This window comes from Vulpes lagopus, chromosome 13, assembly GCF_018345385.1.
Source record: "Vulpes lagopus strain Blue_001 chromosome 13, ASM1834538v1, whole genome shotgun sequence".
NCBI lineage: Eukaryota > Metazoa > Chordata > Mammalia > Carnivora > Canidae > Vulpes > Vulpes lagopus.
The window spans coordinates 11,499,688-11,512,901 of record NC_054836.1 but is presented as its reverse complement, the minus strand read 5'-3'; the positions used below and the strand labels follow the sequence as shown (position 1 = coordinate 11,512,901).

General features: G+C 36.2%; 1 protein-coding gene across 5 annotated transcripts in view; it reads left to right on the top strand.

Annotated features, from left to right (window-relative positions):
* The window catches only part of HYAL4 (hyaluronidase 4), a 96,153-nt gene that overhangs the window by 52,017 nt on the left and 30,922 nt on the right, over window positions 1-13,214 (top strand). Inside the window, exons 2-4 of one of the 5 annotated variants that reach the window (XM_041727459.1) lie at window positions 2,397-2,444; window positions 3,805-3,937; window positions 5,324-6,267. The exons of 1 other annotated variant lie outside the window; for it this stretch is intronic. In XM_041727459.1, coding sequence (XP_041583393.1) covers window positions 5,347-6,267 — 921 coding nt within the window. In that variant the 5' untranslated portion in view covers window positions 2,397-2,444; window positions 3,805-3,937; window positions 5,324-5,346. Of the gene's footprint in view, window positions 1-2,396; window positions 2,445-3,800; window positions 3,938-5,323; window positions 6,268-13,214 lie in introns of those variants that run through there. 3 more of the 5 variants (XM_041727457.1, XM_041727458.1, XM_041727460.1) reach the window with 3 other exon arrangements.

The following is a 13,214-nucleotide window of genomic DNA, read 5'->3' as shown; positions in this document are numbered from 1 at the left end:
GATACTAAGCAGGAGGACTCCATCACAGAACCCTGAGATCATGACCTGAGCCAAAGGCCGATGTCTAACTGACAAAGCCACTCAGAGACAAGTCCCTTCTTAATCTCTGGCCTCTCTTCCCCAAGTAGTTTGGAAAGGTGGAGACAGTATAAGTCAGTAGATGCACTGTTATGTAGTAAATGGCAAGGGTAGAGAAATCACAAGTCCATTTATTTGGGTCTCTGATAATATATCTCAATGCAGATTAATAACTTTTCTTTGTAGCAGTCTTACACAAGTTTTCAATCTTTAATTACATTCTCTAGCTATTTCCTTCTGGTGAATAGAAATACACCAGACTTATATATTAATCTTATATCCAGCTACCTGTTAAACTCTGCTATTTTTTTTTTTCAATTCTTTGTGGATCCTTTTGAGCTTTCTACATAAGCAGTAATGTCTGAATATGGCAGTTTTACTTTCCTATTATGTCTGTAAAAGCAGGGGAGTGAATAAACAGAATTATACTGTTGTTGTAAAGTTATTACATTTGTGAAGCGTGGAGTATAAAAATGTCAAGTGGAAAGTGAGAATTGAAAAATGGGAAACAGAAACTGTCAGGTATAAAAGGTAAAGTGTGAATAGTGATAATATTGACAGTAAATAGACATTGATGAGCTAAGTAATCCTATTGTTAGTTGTAGAACAAACATTAGCAACATAATAAGAAGAGATATGGCTAAGAAGCCAGTAGATAAAATGGAATGAGAAAAAAAAAAATTCAGGTAATCCAAAAGAAGGCAAGAAAGGCCTAACAGATCAACAAAAAAGAGAAGATGTAGAATGAAAATAAGTAGCCATATTAGAAACTTAAATCAACTATGCTGATAATTACATTATGTGGAAATGGACTAAACACCTTTTAACAGGCAGAAATTGTTGGACTGTGTTAAAAAAAAAAAAAAAGCAAGTCTCAACTGTGTGCTACCTACAGGAGAAACACTTTATTTTTCTAAATATATATATATATGCTTAGATTTTATTTATTTATTTGAGAGAGAAAGACAGCATGTGCAGGAGAGGCAGAGGGGAGAGGGAGATAGAGAATCTCAAGCAGACTCTACATTGAGGGTGGAGTCTGAGATAGGGCTGGATCCTAGAACCCTGAGATCAGGATCTGAGCAGAAATCAAGGGTGGACACTTAACTGACTGCACTACCCAGGTGCCCCAGGAAAAACATTTTAGATAAAAAAGATACAGACAGCCTGGAAATAAGAGGAAGGGAAAAGATACGGTGCTATGAAAACAGTAAGCATAAGAAAACTGGAGAAGCTATATTAATATCAAAATAGACTTCCTAACAGAGTACTGTAAAAGATAAAGAGGTTATTACATAAAATAAAAGGAACAAAAAAATAGGAAGACATAGCAATGTAAAATATGCATCCACCTGTTATATTATGATTTATAGTAAGAAATGTTATTGATCTTTGCTTGTCATTGCCCTTTTTGGCCAGAACTGCTAAAACCCTTGCAATTTCCCTTGAGGAGAGGATGAAAGGTGTCTCTTGTTATGGTAATGAGGTGACTTTGGAGGCACCTAAGGTAGGGGGCTGGTTACCAGGGGAACCAGTCAATGATGAGAGGGGTTGGAGTATTCAGTCCTGCAAGTTTAGAGAGCAGTTCTCAAGGATTCAGCTTGAGGCTATAAAAGCCTCAGCCCAGTGCTCCTTGTGTTTAAGAAACGGGAAGGGACAAGATAGTCCAGCTATTCCATATGAAGTCCTTTCGTTGCTGATGCTATGGTTGTTCTACAGTTACCCCTGCTCTGGACCTTTTTTGGGGAAAATAATGCTGTTCTGAAGTGGCTCTAAAACCATAATGGCCTGCATAAGTAAATCCAAGTTTATGCTTCAAGATGACAAAATTGAGATCTAAGGACAACCAATCACAAACAGCCAACTAGGCCTTTAAGCTCTAGCCAATCAATAATTGCCTTGCTTTACTTTCACCTTCACCCCATAAAAGTCTTTCCCAGAGCTCCTATCAGAGTTCTTTTAAGCACTTCTAGTTTGGTGCTGCCCAATTCAAATTGGTTTTTACTCAAAAGAACTCTTAAAATTTTAAATATGCCTCAGTTTCTCTCTTAACAGTTCACATAATTTCTTTTACCCAAATTTAAAGCCTGTATGATAAATAGCAACTTCCCTACTTATTTCTGGGGAAAGTATAAATCTCATAAGCTTTTCAGAGAATTTTGTTACTTCCCTCTTTTTTGGTACAGAAATTTAAATAACTTGAATTTGACTTAGGTTGTCATTTCATTAGAAATTGGAAATATGGGTGATTTTGAGCAAAATACTCTATTGAATCAAATCTGCTTTAATCACTCTTTCTCTTCTTTTTCGTTTTACAGAACTATAGCTCTTTCTCTGAGAAAATAAAAACCATAAATAACTGGCAGGTAAGAAAAATAAAAAGTACAAAACCTATTCTAAATGCTTTCAACAGGGCTCCAATTTTCACTCAAACAAGACCTCAGCTTGAGAGAAAATTTCATCTTTGCCCGAATGGCCCACAACGTATTTTAAGAGGTTCTAAAGAATAGTCACAAACTTTTTTTTTTTTTTAACTGGATGCCTGCCCTCAGGCCAATGCTTTATTTTATTTTTAATACTTTATTTATTTATTTGAGATAGAGCAAGAGAGTATGTGCAGGGGTAGGCGAGCGGTAGGAGAGGGAGAGGAAGAAGCAGGCTCCTCACTGAGCAGGGAGCCTGATGAAGAGTGGGGATCAAGCCCCGAGCTGAAGGCACTTAACTGACTGAACCACCTAGGTCCCCCTCATTTCTTTTTTTAATTTAAAATAATCTCTATACCTAACCTGGGGCTTGAACTCAGGACCTGGAGATCAAGAGTTACATGTACTGCCGACTGAGTTAGCCAGGTTCCCCTAAACTTTTGTTGGTTTAAAATTATAAACCCCAGAGAGATTTTTTTACTAGATCCTAAGTTAATAATGTATTATCATAACAAGCTTAGTGATTAGTCATTTTATCATGTATAAAAAAATACATATCTCTGGGAGACATCACAAGACTTGCTATCATTGAGTGGAAAGAATAAAATCCCCAATCATAATGAATTTAGACTCTAATATATGTACACATACACACCTATATTTGGAACCATCTTATTAAGTCCACATTTCAGTTGAAGAAAATGTATAACAAAAGCATGGTAAAACCATATCTTTTCTCACCTTTGACACAGTTCTTGGCAGAATTGAAAACAGAGACCACAGAACCCTGAATGCTATTGGCAAAATGATCCCCTGTCCCCCTACTTCTCACTATAAATACCTAAGATACCAATAACAAGTAGGTTATCATTGGAACTGATTATTAACCTCCGTTTAAAAGCCCATCAGAACTCATTCCGTCATGCCTTTAATGCATAAAACCCAAACTCCCAGGTTATTTTTATCACTTGTATTTTCCTCTCTGTATCGTCTCATTGAGCCAAATTCATATCACTCCCTGGTCTGGCAAAACTGTCCGTTATGTCCTCTGTAACTGAGAATCTGCAATCAAGAAAATCTCCTACATCATACAAAGGATTCAGGCAGCCACACAGCTTTTCTCCACCCAGTCCAGACCTTCATCCACAGTTTTTATAGTCAGGGGCATGGTGGTGAGGTCAAAGGGCAGTTATCTAAAGTGGTGCCACCTGCACATCATAGGCTCTCTACTAGTTATCTAATGTGGAGCCTTCTAGGCACCGCTTTAGGGAGATTAGAACAAGTCTTCCCATGTTCCAGGCAGGGCTTACATTAACTTCCATGGGGCCTGGAACAATAGCCCCAAAGGAGGCATGAACAAGATGGAGCACCGAAGATGGAGTCAGTGTCATCAGCACTCCTACAGATTCGTTGAACAAAAAACAAAGTGCATGTAGGTATGTGTATATATGCATGTATGTAGGTTATAAGTCAGAAAATTTCGATCTAGCTTTATATTCTGAGTAATAAAAATCGCTAAAAAATGAAATGAAATCTCAGTAAGCATCATGGGGAAAGAATTAATTATATTTAAAAATTCATTCTGTTTAATAATGCATAATTTTGTTTCTATAATAGAAGTTAATTACAAAATGCATGCCAGGGCCCAAGATAATGCCAAAGTCTTTACAAACTAAGGTGCTATTTTGCCAGAGTTAACATATGATTTTGGCTGGCATCATTTCTTGCATTTAATATATTAAATAAAGAAAGCAAGAACTACACAAGATGTATGACTCTCAAAAAGATACTGAGTCGAATTACATCAGAGAAAAATCTGTGATTCCTTTATGTAAAAATATACACGATAAAATAATTTTGATATATAACTTCAACTCTACTGCTTTCTAAATGAGATCTCATTGGCTGGAATGTGTCATTTATTAGGCAGTCTTTGTATTCTGGGAAGATTCTTTGGCAGTTTTTAGTCAACTGACTATTTAGAAGGGATTTTAAAGAGCGAAGTTTCATTGGGATTTAACTGCTGAAAAGACAGTCTAATATCTTGATGAGAAAACCATGAATTTAAAGAACTAATACATGTTTTAAGGTTTATTTATGTTCCTGAGAGAAGACAGCACCAAATCCATAGTCAATAGCAGGTAAATGTCATGTCTGTTTTGTATTCTAGCCTGTGCTAAATCCAAGGATGATTGCTTTCTTTTATAAACAAAACAGATAAAGAAGTAGACAAATCTTTGAGGAGGCCAGTGCATTTCAAATAGCAAGAAAAGTATTGCTTATTGCTGATATTGGTTCTTTTTAATTCTAATTAATAGTTGTTAAAATGTCAATATTTGTTAAATTTTAACAGGGCATATTCTTGGTCACTTTTTCAGTAATCAAGGAGCTATGGCAAACCATTCATACTTTTATTTCCTAGTTTCCCTTACAACCAAAGTTTTGTCTATACAGGATGGCTTATATCAATGTAGTCAAGAATAATAGGAAATTAAAACCAGAATACCTCACAGGTAGAGTTGACATAACTGAGAATTTGTGTGAAGATTTTTACTTTAGTTTTTATTCACTGGACTTTGTTTTCACATTTCTAGTGTTAAAAAAAAGTTTCATTTTCTCTCCCCTTGTTCAAATGAAACTATAAATTAGGCCTAGATATCAATAAACCTCATAAATCTATTAAAAAAAATTGGTCTATCATTTAAAGAATAGCTTGAACACCACTGTGAGTTTACTTCATTTGCTACTCACTGTGTAATATGAAACTAAAGGGGCATTTGACTCCATCATGTCTAATGATTTTTCCTTTTCTTATTTTTAAGGAGACTGCTGTAATGGTGAAAAAATGTGTAACCCATGGGTAGCTTGGTTAGGAGTGCTGTTGCCCTTGATCAAGTTCACTCATTCAGTCCTCAAACCAGCACTGCCTCCAGTGATCAAGAACCAACCTTTCAACATTTTCTGGGCTGTCCCAACAATGCAGTGTCAACATTTCTTCAACGTGGATTTGAATCTCCAGTTATTTAATATTATATCAAATCCTTTAGAGACTCAGAGGGGATCAACAATTGCCATATTTTATCCAAATGAATTAGGGTATTATCCTTATTTCTCTCAAGATGGAAAACCCTTTAATGGAGGGATACCACAGAATATAAGTATTCCTAAACACCTCAAGAAGACAACTGATGACATTGCAAAAGTTGTCTCTTGGTGGAGATCAGAAGGTCTTATTATCATTGACTGGGAGAGCTGGAAACCTCAATGGGATAGAAATTGGGGCAATAGACTAATATATAAAAACCACTCCTTAGCCTTCACTAGAAACCTCCATCCTGACTGGTCAGAAATGAAAGTGAAAACAGTTGCCCAACAGGAATTTGAAAATTCTGGGAAGAATCTTATGAGCACCACTCTCACACTGGCTTTAGAAATGAGACCAAAGTGCTTATGGGGCTTTTATCTTTACCCAGACTGCTACAATTATGATTATAGGATAAATCCACAAATGTACACAGGTAAATGCCCAGATGATGAAATTTTACGCAATGACCAACTCCAGTGGCTTTGGGAAAAAAGCACAGCACTTTATACTTCAATATATTTGGATAAAATATTGAAGTCAAGTTTAAATGCTCTGAAATTTGTTCATTATCGAGTTAGGGAAGCCATGAGGATTGCTGAAATGGCTAGACATGACTATGTTTTGCCAGTTTTTATTTTTTCCAGACCATTTTATGTGCATAGTATTGAAGCTTTGTCACAGGTAAGAAAAAGTACATTCACCTAAAAATAGAAATTTAGTACAATGACTATATAAAATCTGTGAAAAAATGTTTCAGTATAATATAATTATTTCCCTTAATAATAGAACACTATTTTATTATTAAAGGTATAGATTTCTTCAAATGTCAAGCTAATTCTGAAATAGTATCACTGACAATTAGATGTTTACTTGGTTTTAAGATGATGATTCTTATCAGCTTAGCATTTTCAGGGTTTTCCTGCAGAACAGTTGTTAGGCTTGAGTTAAATGATGCAACAGATTAATTTTAGCCCTGCAGAAATTTCAGAATCAGCTTTTTAATGTGAAATAGTAGCAGCAATTTTTCAAATCTAAAGCATACAGAATAAACTTGGGTAAATTATTAAGCAATTAGTTTCTGTTTTACTGCCTTTTTATGTTTTAATTAAGTTCATTGCAAAATAGTAGATTCTATTGATTTTATGTTTAAGAGTCTACAAAGTGATCTAGTGGCCAGTGTCCAGGTGTTAAAAATGGTTTATGAAACAGATATTTAGTCCTTAGACTTGACACAGAGTAGGAAGCATAAAGAGGTTGGAATGAGCTGGTTTGGAAGATAATGGCTTGAAGACACTTGGAAGTATTCAAGCTTTAGCTAGATTGTCATTTAGATAGAACATTGTTATAGGACTTCAATCATTGGATAAATAGATAACAAAAGCTTGAAATTTCCATCCATACCTGTGAGCCCACAGCTCTCTTATCCCACTACCCAACACAGACTCAGGGCCATTGGATAGACTTCTTAGACCACTTGTCTGAAATGAGGAAACTTAAAAGCAGTATCAATTCTTCCTCAAATATTTCAGAATAAATATCTATTGACCCAAATGCTATTGGTTAGACTTGACATTTCTATCATTGAAGGATTACTCATTAGTGGGTTGTTCATTCAATAAGTTTAGGAGGAAAACAATCACAGCATTTTGACAAAAAGCTGGAGGATCTCAGAAGTGTCTAATCCACCTCTCACCCAAACATGGATTCTTACCTGGCCTCTGCTTCAACACTTTTTAATGGGGCTCTCCCTATTCCAGAAGAAAAACTGCCATTTGGGGACAAGGTTAATTCACTGAAAGTTCTTGAGTATGTTCAGTCTACCCTGCCCCTGGAAAACTTCATACCATTAATTCTACTTCTACCTTCTGGTGCAATCTAGAATAAATAAATCCTTTTTTCAAAAGTCAGGTCTCCAGGTATTTGAATACATCAGTTATACCTAACCAAGTCTTCTCAATAAGTTGTTCCTCAAGTAATGGGTCTCAACTCATTGAGACTCTCAAGTGACTCTCAAGTCACTTTCTGAAATCCTTTTAGGAAAAAGACTGGGTTATATTTATTATTCCAAAATTATTTATTGAGTGACTATACTGTGTTATTATATTATTAATAATAACAGTAATAATATTATTAATGTTAATAATAATAATGTAGAAACTAATAATAGTCCATACAGTTAGATAGTTTGTCTTGATAGAAAATGACAGAATGAGGGTGCCTGGGTGGCTCAGTTGGTTAAGTGTCTGCCTTCAGCTCAGGTCATGATCCCAAAGTCCTAAGGTAAAGTTCCTCATCAGGCTCCTTGCTCGGGTGGGAGCCTGCTTCTCTCTCTCCCTCTGCCTGCCTCTCTCCTTGCTTATGCTCTCTCTCTCTCTCTCTCTCTCTCTGTCAAATAAATGAATAAAATCTTAAGAAAAGAAAGACAATGAGAGAATGATATGAGCCACATTTTAATGAAAGTCTTGTTCATAACCTTTTTTTGTGTGTGTGTGCTATTAGACTTCTGATGTAAATTACGGGCTAAGTATCACCTCTGAGCTCTACTTCAGAAATCAATAGACCACATACTCTACTCACTAAAAACCAAAGAATTAATCTGAGTATTATAATGAAACATTTTCATACTATGCTATTGCCTTCATCAATCAACAAATGATATGGGTCTTCTTTCTCTATTGTCTAAATAATGTAACTTTTCAATGAAATAATTTAAAATACCAACTCTGTTTGATATTTTCTTTCAGAAGTGTCTCAATTTAAGTGAGAGACTTGATTTACATTTAAGGAATGTGATACTAGCTAATAAAATAAAAGGATGGTTTCCTTTCTTGTTGTATTACCTATATAAATTACAGAAAATAAGCCCTTGTATTACTGGAGACATCCCAAAATGCCAGGATGCCTTGTAGTGGCATGGCCGTTTTCTCATCCTAATTTTTGAACATTGTGTCTTTGCACCAGATCTCTGGTTCTCCATACCTTGGAGGGAGGGGAACAATGAAGATTCCTTCATCTATCATCTTCTCTGTTCCATCTCCCCTTATTCCTTGCTTCTTTGTTCTTAATCTATAATCATAAACATAATGTCCTCAGGTCTTGGTAAATTGTACTACTACTTAATCACCCAGCTTGAGAGTCATTTGTATCCTCCCTTCTTTTTCCATTATCCAATAGATAACAAAATCTTAATTTTCAAATCACTTTCAGCCTGTCCCCTCTGCTTTATAAGGACTGACATTGCCTTTGTTGAGACCCTCATCATTTCTCATTGAGCAGTGTCCATCACTTCCTAATAGGTGTCCCTTGCTACCATGTTGACTTCCTCCTCCAATACATGTTTTATGTGACAGCCAAAAACATCTATCGAAGTTGCAAATTTGTGGCTTTCCGGTACTAAAACTTTTTTCATAGTCCTAATAATTTAAAATAGCATAAAATAATTCTTTGTATTTAGATCCTACTTATATACAAAGATTCAGATTCTTTCACTTCTTCCAAATCCCCTGTGCTTTACCGTAAGAGTTTCTGGCAGCTCTCTGAGTTGACTGTATTTTTCTACATTGGAAACTCTGCCCTTATTATTCCTACTGTACACAAAATTCTGCTCTCTCTAATCAGTCTTACAAATTTTTACTAATTTCCAAAGACATATCTGAAATCTGAACTCCTGAAGGAAGCTTTACCAGACTCCTCCATATAGCATTAGCAGTACCTCTAATCTATACGTCTAGTGGGACAATATAGAACTTAATTTGTTACACTATAATTACTTGTTTTTTATCACAGCAAACTTTGTTCTCATTATTATTATTATTATTATTATTATTATTATTCAGTGTTAGAGGTAGTATAACATCAAAGTTAAGAGTTCCAGCAAATTAGGGGCGCCTGGGTAGCTCAGAGATTGAGCGTGGGCCTTTGGCTCAAGGTGTGATTCTGGGATCCAGGATCGAGTCCCACATCCGGTTCCTAGCAGGGAGCCTGCTTCTCCCTCTACCTATGTCTCTGCCTCTCTGCCTTTGTCTCTGCCTCTCTCTCTGTTTCTCATAAATAAATAAATCTTAAAAAAAAAAAAGAGTTCCAGCAAATTATAATTACTTGTTTATATGTCTGCTTCAACCATCACACTAAGAGCTCCGTTGAGGACAGGAACTGGAATCTATTTCATTTTTATATTCTCAGTGTCTAGAAAACTGCCTGGAACATTATAAATATTTATCAAATCAAACTAAGTATCCAAGGCAGAATTACTTTTTCTAAGTCTGCTCTACAGCCCATCATTTCAGAAACAAGGATAACATTATCAAAGTGTTTTTCACCACTATTGATGGGTTGAGTCTTATCACTGAAATGTCAATGCCTAAATTTAGTTTGGCAGAAACTATTTGTGGTACTTCTCTTTTTTAGGAAGATTTAGTACATACAATTGGTGAGAGTGCCGCATTGGGGGCAGCAGGAGTAATATTGTGGGGAGGATTTGAATATTCTGATTCAAAGGTAAGCAGTGATTTCTCTGTCAGCATCGTGAATATATGCTAGATATTGTTTTTTGTTTTAATTTTTCACATCAGAGGCAAATAGTTATCTGCTCGCATGACTTTAAGTTTAAGGAATATAGGGATTAATATTGCTTGAGCACCAACTCTGTACCAACCACTCTGTTTAGCAGTAGCATGGAAAGAGCACAGGTTTTCCATTCAGACATCCCTAAAGGAGAACTCAATTTTCATGTTCTAGAAGTGTAATCTTGGGCAAATCAATTAACCTTGCTGAGTCTCAGTTTCTCCACCTAAAAATAATAACTACTCTGCAGGGATTTCAGTAAATGCAATGATATAATTTATATGTGACAAAGAGAAAGAATACTAAATTTAAAAAATATTATTTCATCTACACTAAGGAGGATGGCTTTTCTAAAAATGGCTCTTTATTGCCTGATTAATAATGATAGAAATGCTCGTGGGAGGAAAAATTATATGTATACAAAGGTTTATTAACAATCTGCTCTTGAGAGTAGTGCATACACAAAATAACTATTATTTTCCACAACTGACTTTGAACATGTTCTATTGGTTACCTGTCACACTACCTAAGTGAAAATTCTGAGCCACAGCTTTTCCTCACTTCAAGGTATGAACAGATAGTCTCATTTTCAGTTATTAAAACATCCAGTCTCATAAAACATAAAAACAGCCAGCATTTTTCATTCAGCATGACATGAATCAGAATCAGCATGGTGGAGCTGGTAAGAGTAGGAGGCCTGAGGTTGGGTTGCTTGGGGTCCAGTGCTTGCTTTTTGTCACCTGCTAGCCATGTGACCTTGAGCAACTCGTTGACTCTACAATTTCTTTATCCATAAAATAGGGAAAGTAATAGTATCTGTCTCATTGAGCCATTATGAGAATTGCATCATAACATATATAAAGCACTTAAAACAGTGCCTGGGGTGGCATATGTGCCAGGTTTGTGTTGGCTATTATTATCTGGGTTAACATTTCCAGTCCTTTGTCCACACACCCCACATTTAGGTCCTAGGTATGGGGAAGAGGAATATGGGGCAATTTCTTTGTTCATTTGCTTTAAGGATGGGTGTGGGAGACTGGATTGGGGAGGAGACAAAGCGGGCAATGTGATTTTTATTTATTTGGAGGCATTTATAACTATTTTTGTTTTTCGAAGTTCTTCTCCCACATGGGGTCTAGTTCTTTCTCTCATGAGGGGTCACTGCGGTTTGGTTAGAGACACCCCCACTTTGCACACACACCCACCCCCCCAGGGCTTTGGTCCTGAGGCACTGGAAAGAGGAAACTGGCATATTCTCAGATGGGGAAGGCTGCCAGAGTTACAGGCTGGCAAGAGGATCAGGAGATCAGATTGGAGCGTAAGTTTGAAATGCTTGTGAAGCATGCAGGTGGAGATGTCACATAGGTAGGTGGGTATGCAATTGGTTCAGGGATAAAGTCTGGGAAATACACATTTGGGAATTCTATTTAAAGCAAGGATATAGGGTGGAAATATCCAGAGAAGTACAGCTAGAGAAGAGAAGGGGTCTAAGAATTAAGCCTAAAGTACTCCTGTGCTCAGAGGCAGGAAAGATGAGCAGGCGCTAGTAGAGGGCACTATGAAGGAACATTCAGTGAGGTAGAAAAAAGCCAGGAGGGTATGATGTTCTGGAAGTTGGGACAGAACAGGAGATGCCTAAGTTGAACTGGATTGTATTTACCTGTGTTCTCTGCTCTCCGTGATTACAGTCTTCCCCCAATCGCTTTCTCTCTCCCTTTTTTATTCAATAGTTTGCTTGTTTTTATTTTATTCCATCTGTCCTGAAAAACTCCTCAGATAAGGAGTCTTATTTTGATTAAAAATAGCATTTTACCCTAAATATAACATGAAGCTAGCTTAGATTGATGTCCCTGGACCAAAAACATTACACACAGGATTTTCAGCACTTGTTCCTGCCCAAAGTGATACCTTGTTTAACCACCTGTCTTTAGGAGCTTTATTCTGCTTATGCCTTTCCACTGGAACCCTGTAAGTCCTTAGGAGATGCATTCACAGTGCTGGTGCCTCTTCTCATTGAGGAAACATCCCACTGTTTTACATTAATTGGACTTTAATTATGGGCCAGTGTTCATATTGATCAAAATAATTGAAGTGCTAACAGAGAATTCAATGTATTTTATTAATAGATCTACCAGGATTTTCCCAAGGTTCTTTCGATATGGATCAGGCAGGAATTTATCAAGGTTGTAGCCAGATTCTTTTGGGCTAGCTGATGATATCATGTCAATTAGTCCAGGCTATCCTAGCAAGACCAACAGGAGAAAATGTATCCTAAAGTCACATCAGTGACATGTAATGGCAACTTGTGAGAAGACTACCTTCCTCACTATCATTGGACCCTATATGCTAACACAGGTGACTTGGACATTTGGTTATAAATAATGATCTTTTATATTGTACCTACTACACCCTGACTGATAGATAAAGTATGCTGTATTTATACCATAAATACCGAATCACAGCTAAAATGAAAAAACAGACCTATATATATCAACATGAAACAAAAATCTTGAAAATGTTAAGTTTAAAAGGCAAGTTACAGAAAATAAAAATCTCTAATGATATAAATTTATGTGAAAGTTTAAAAACAAGATAATATTATAACTGCTCATAATTACATATATGTGTGAAGATTATATATATATATATACATATATATATATATAAAGTTATAAAAACATGGATGCAAAGACTACCCCCCCTTGACTTCAGGAGGACTGTTACATTGGTTGAGGTAGGGAGATGAATGGCATAACTTGGCAGTCTTAGAAAAATCTGACCTATAATATTAATGTATATTAAGTATTGGTGCTGAAGATATTTCACAATTAAAGTTAAATTTAAAATAATCCTACCATATTAGTGATGATCTTTTCAAAGTGTTACTACAACTATCTCTTTATATTAATTCCCAGTTAAGGACCTGGGTCTTCCTCCTCAGCTCTACCAAATACAGGTTTCAGGTATGAGTACTACCTGCATAACAGAACCACATTTTAAGAGTGATGTAAATGGATCTCTGTTTGTCCTACAGGAGACCTGCTTATCTGTGCAAAAGTCCATCC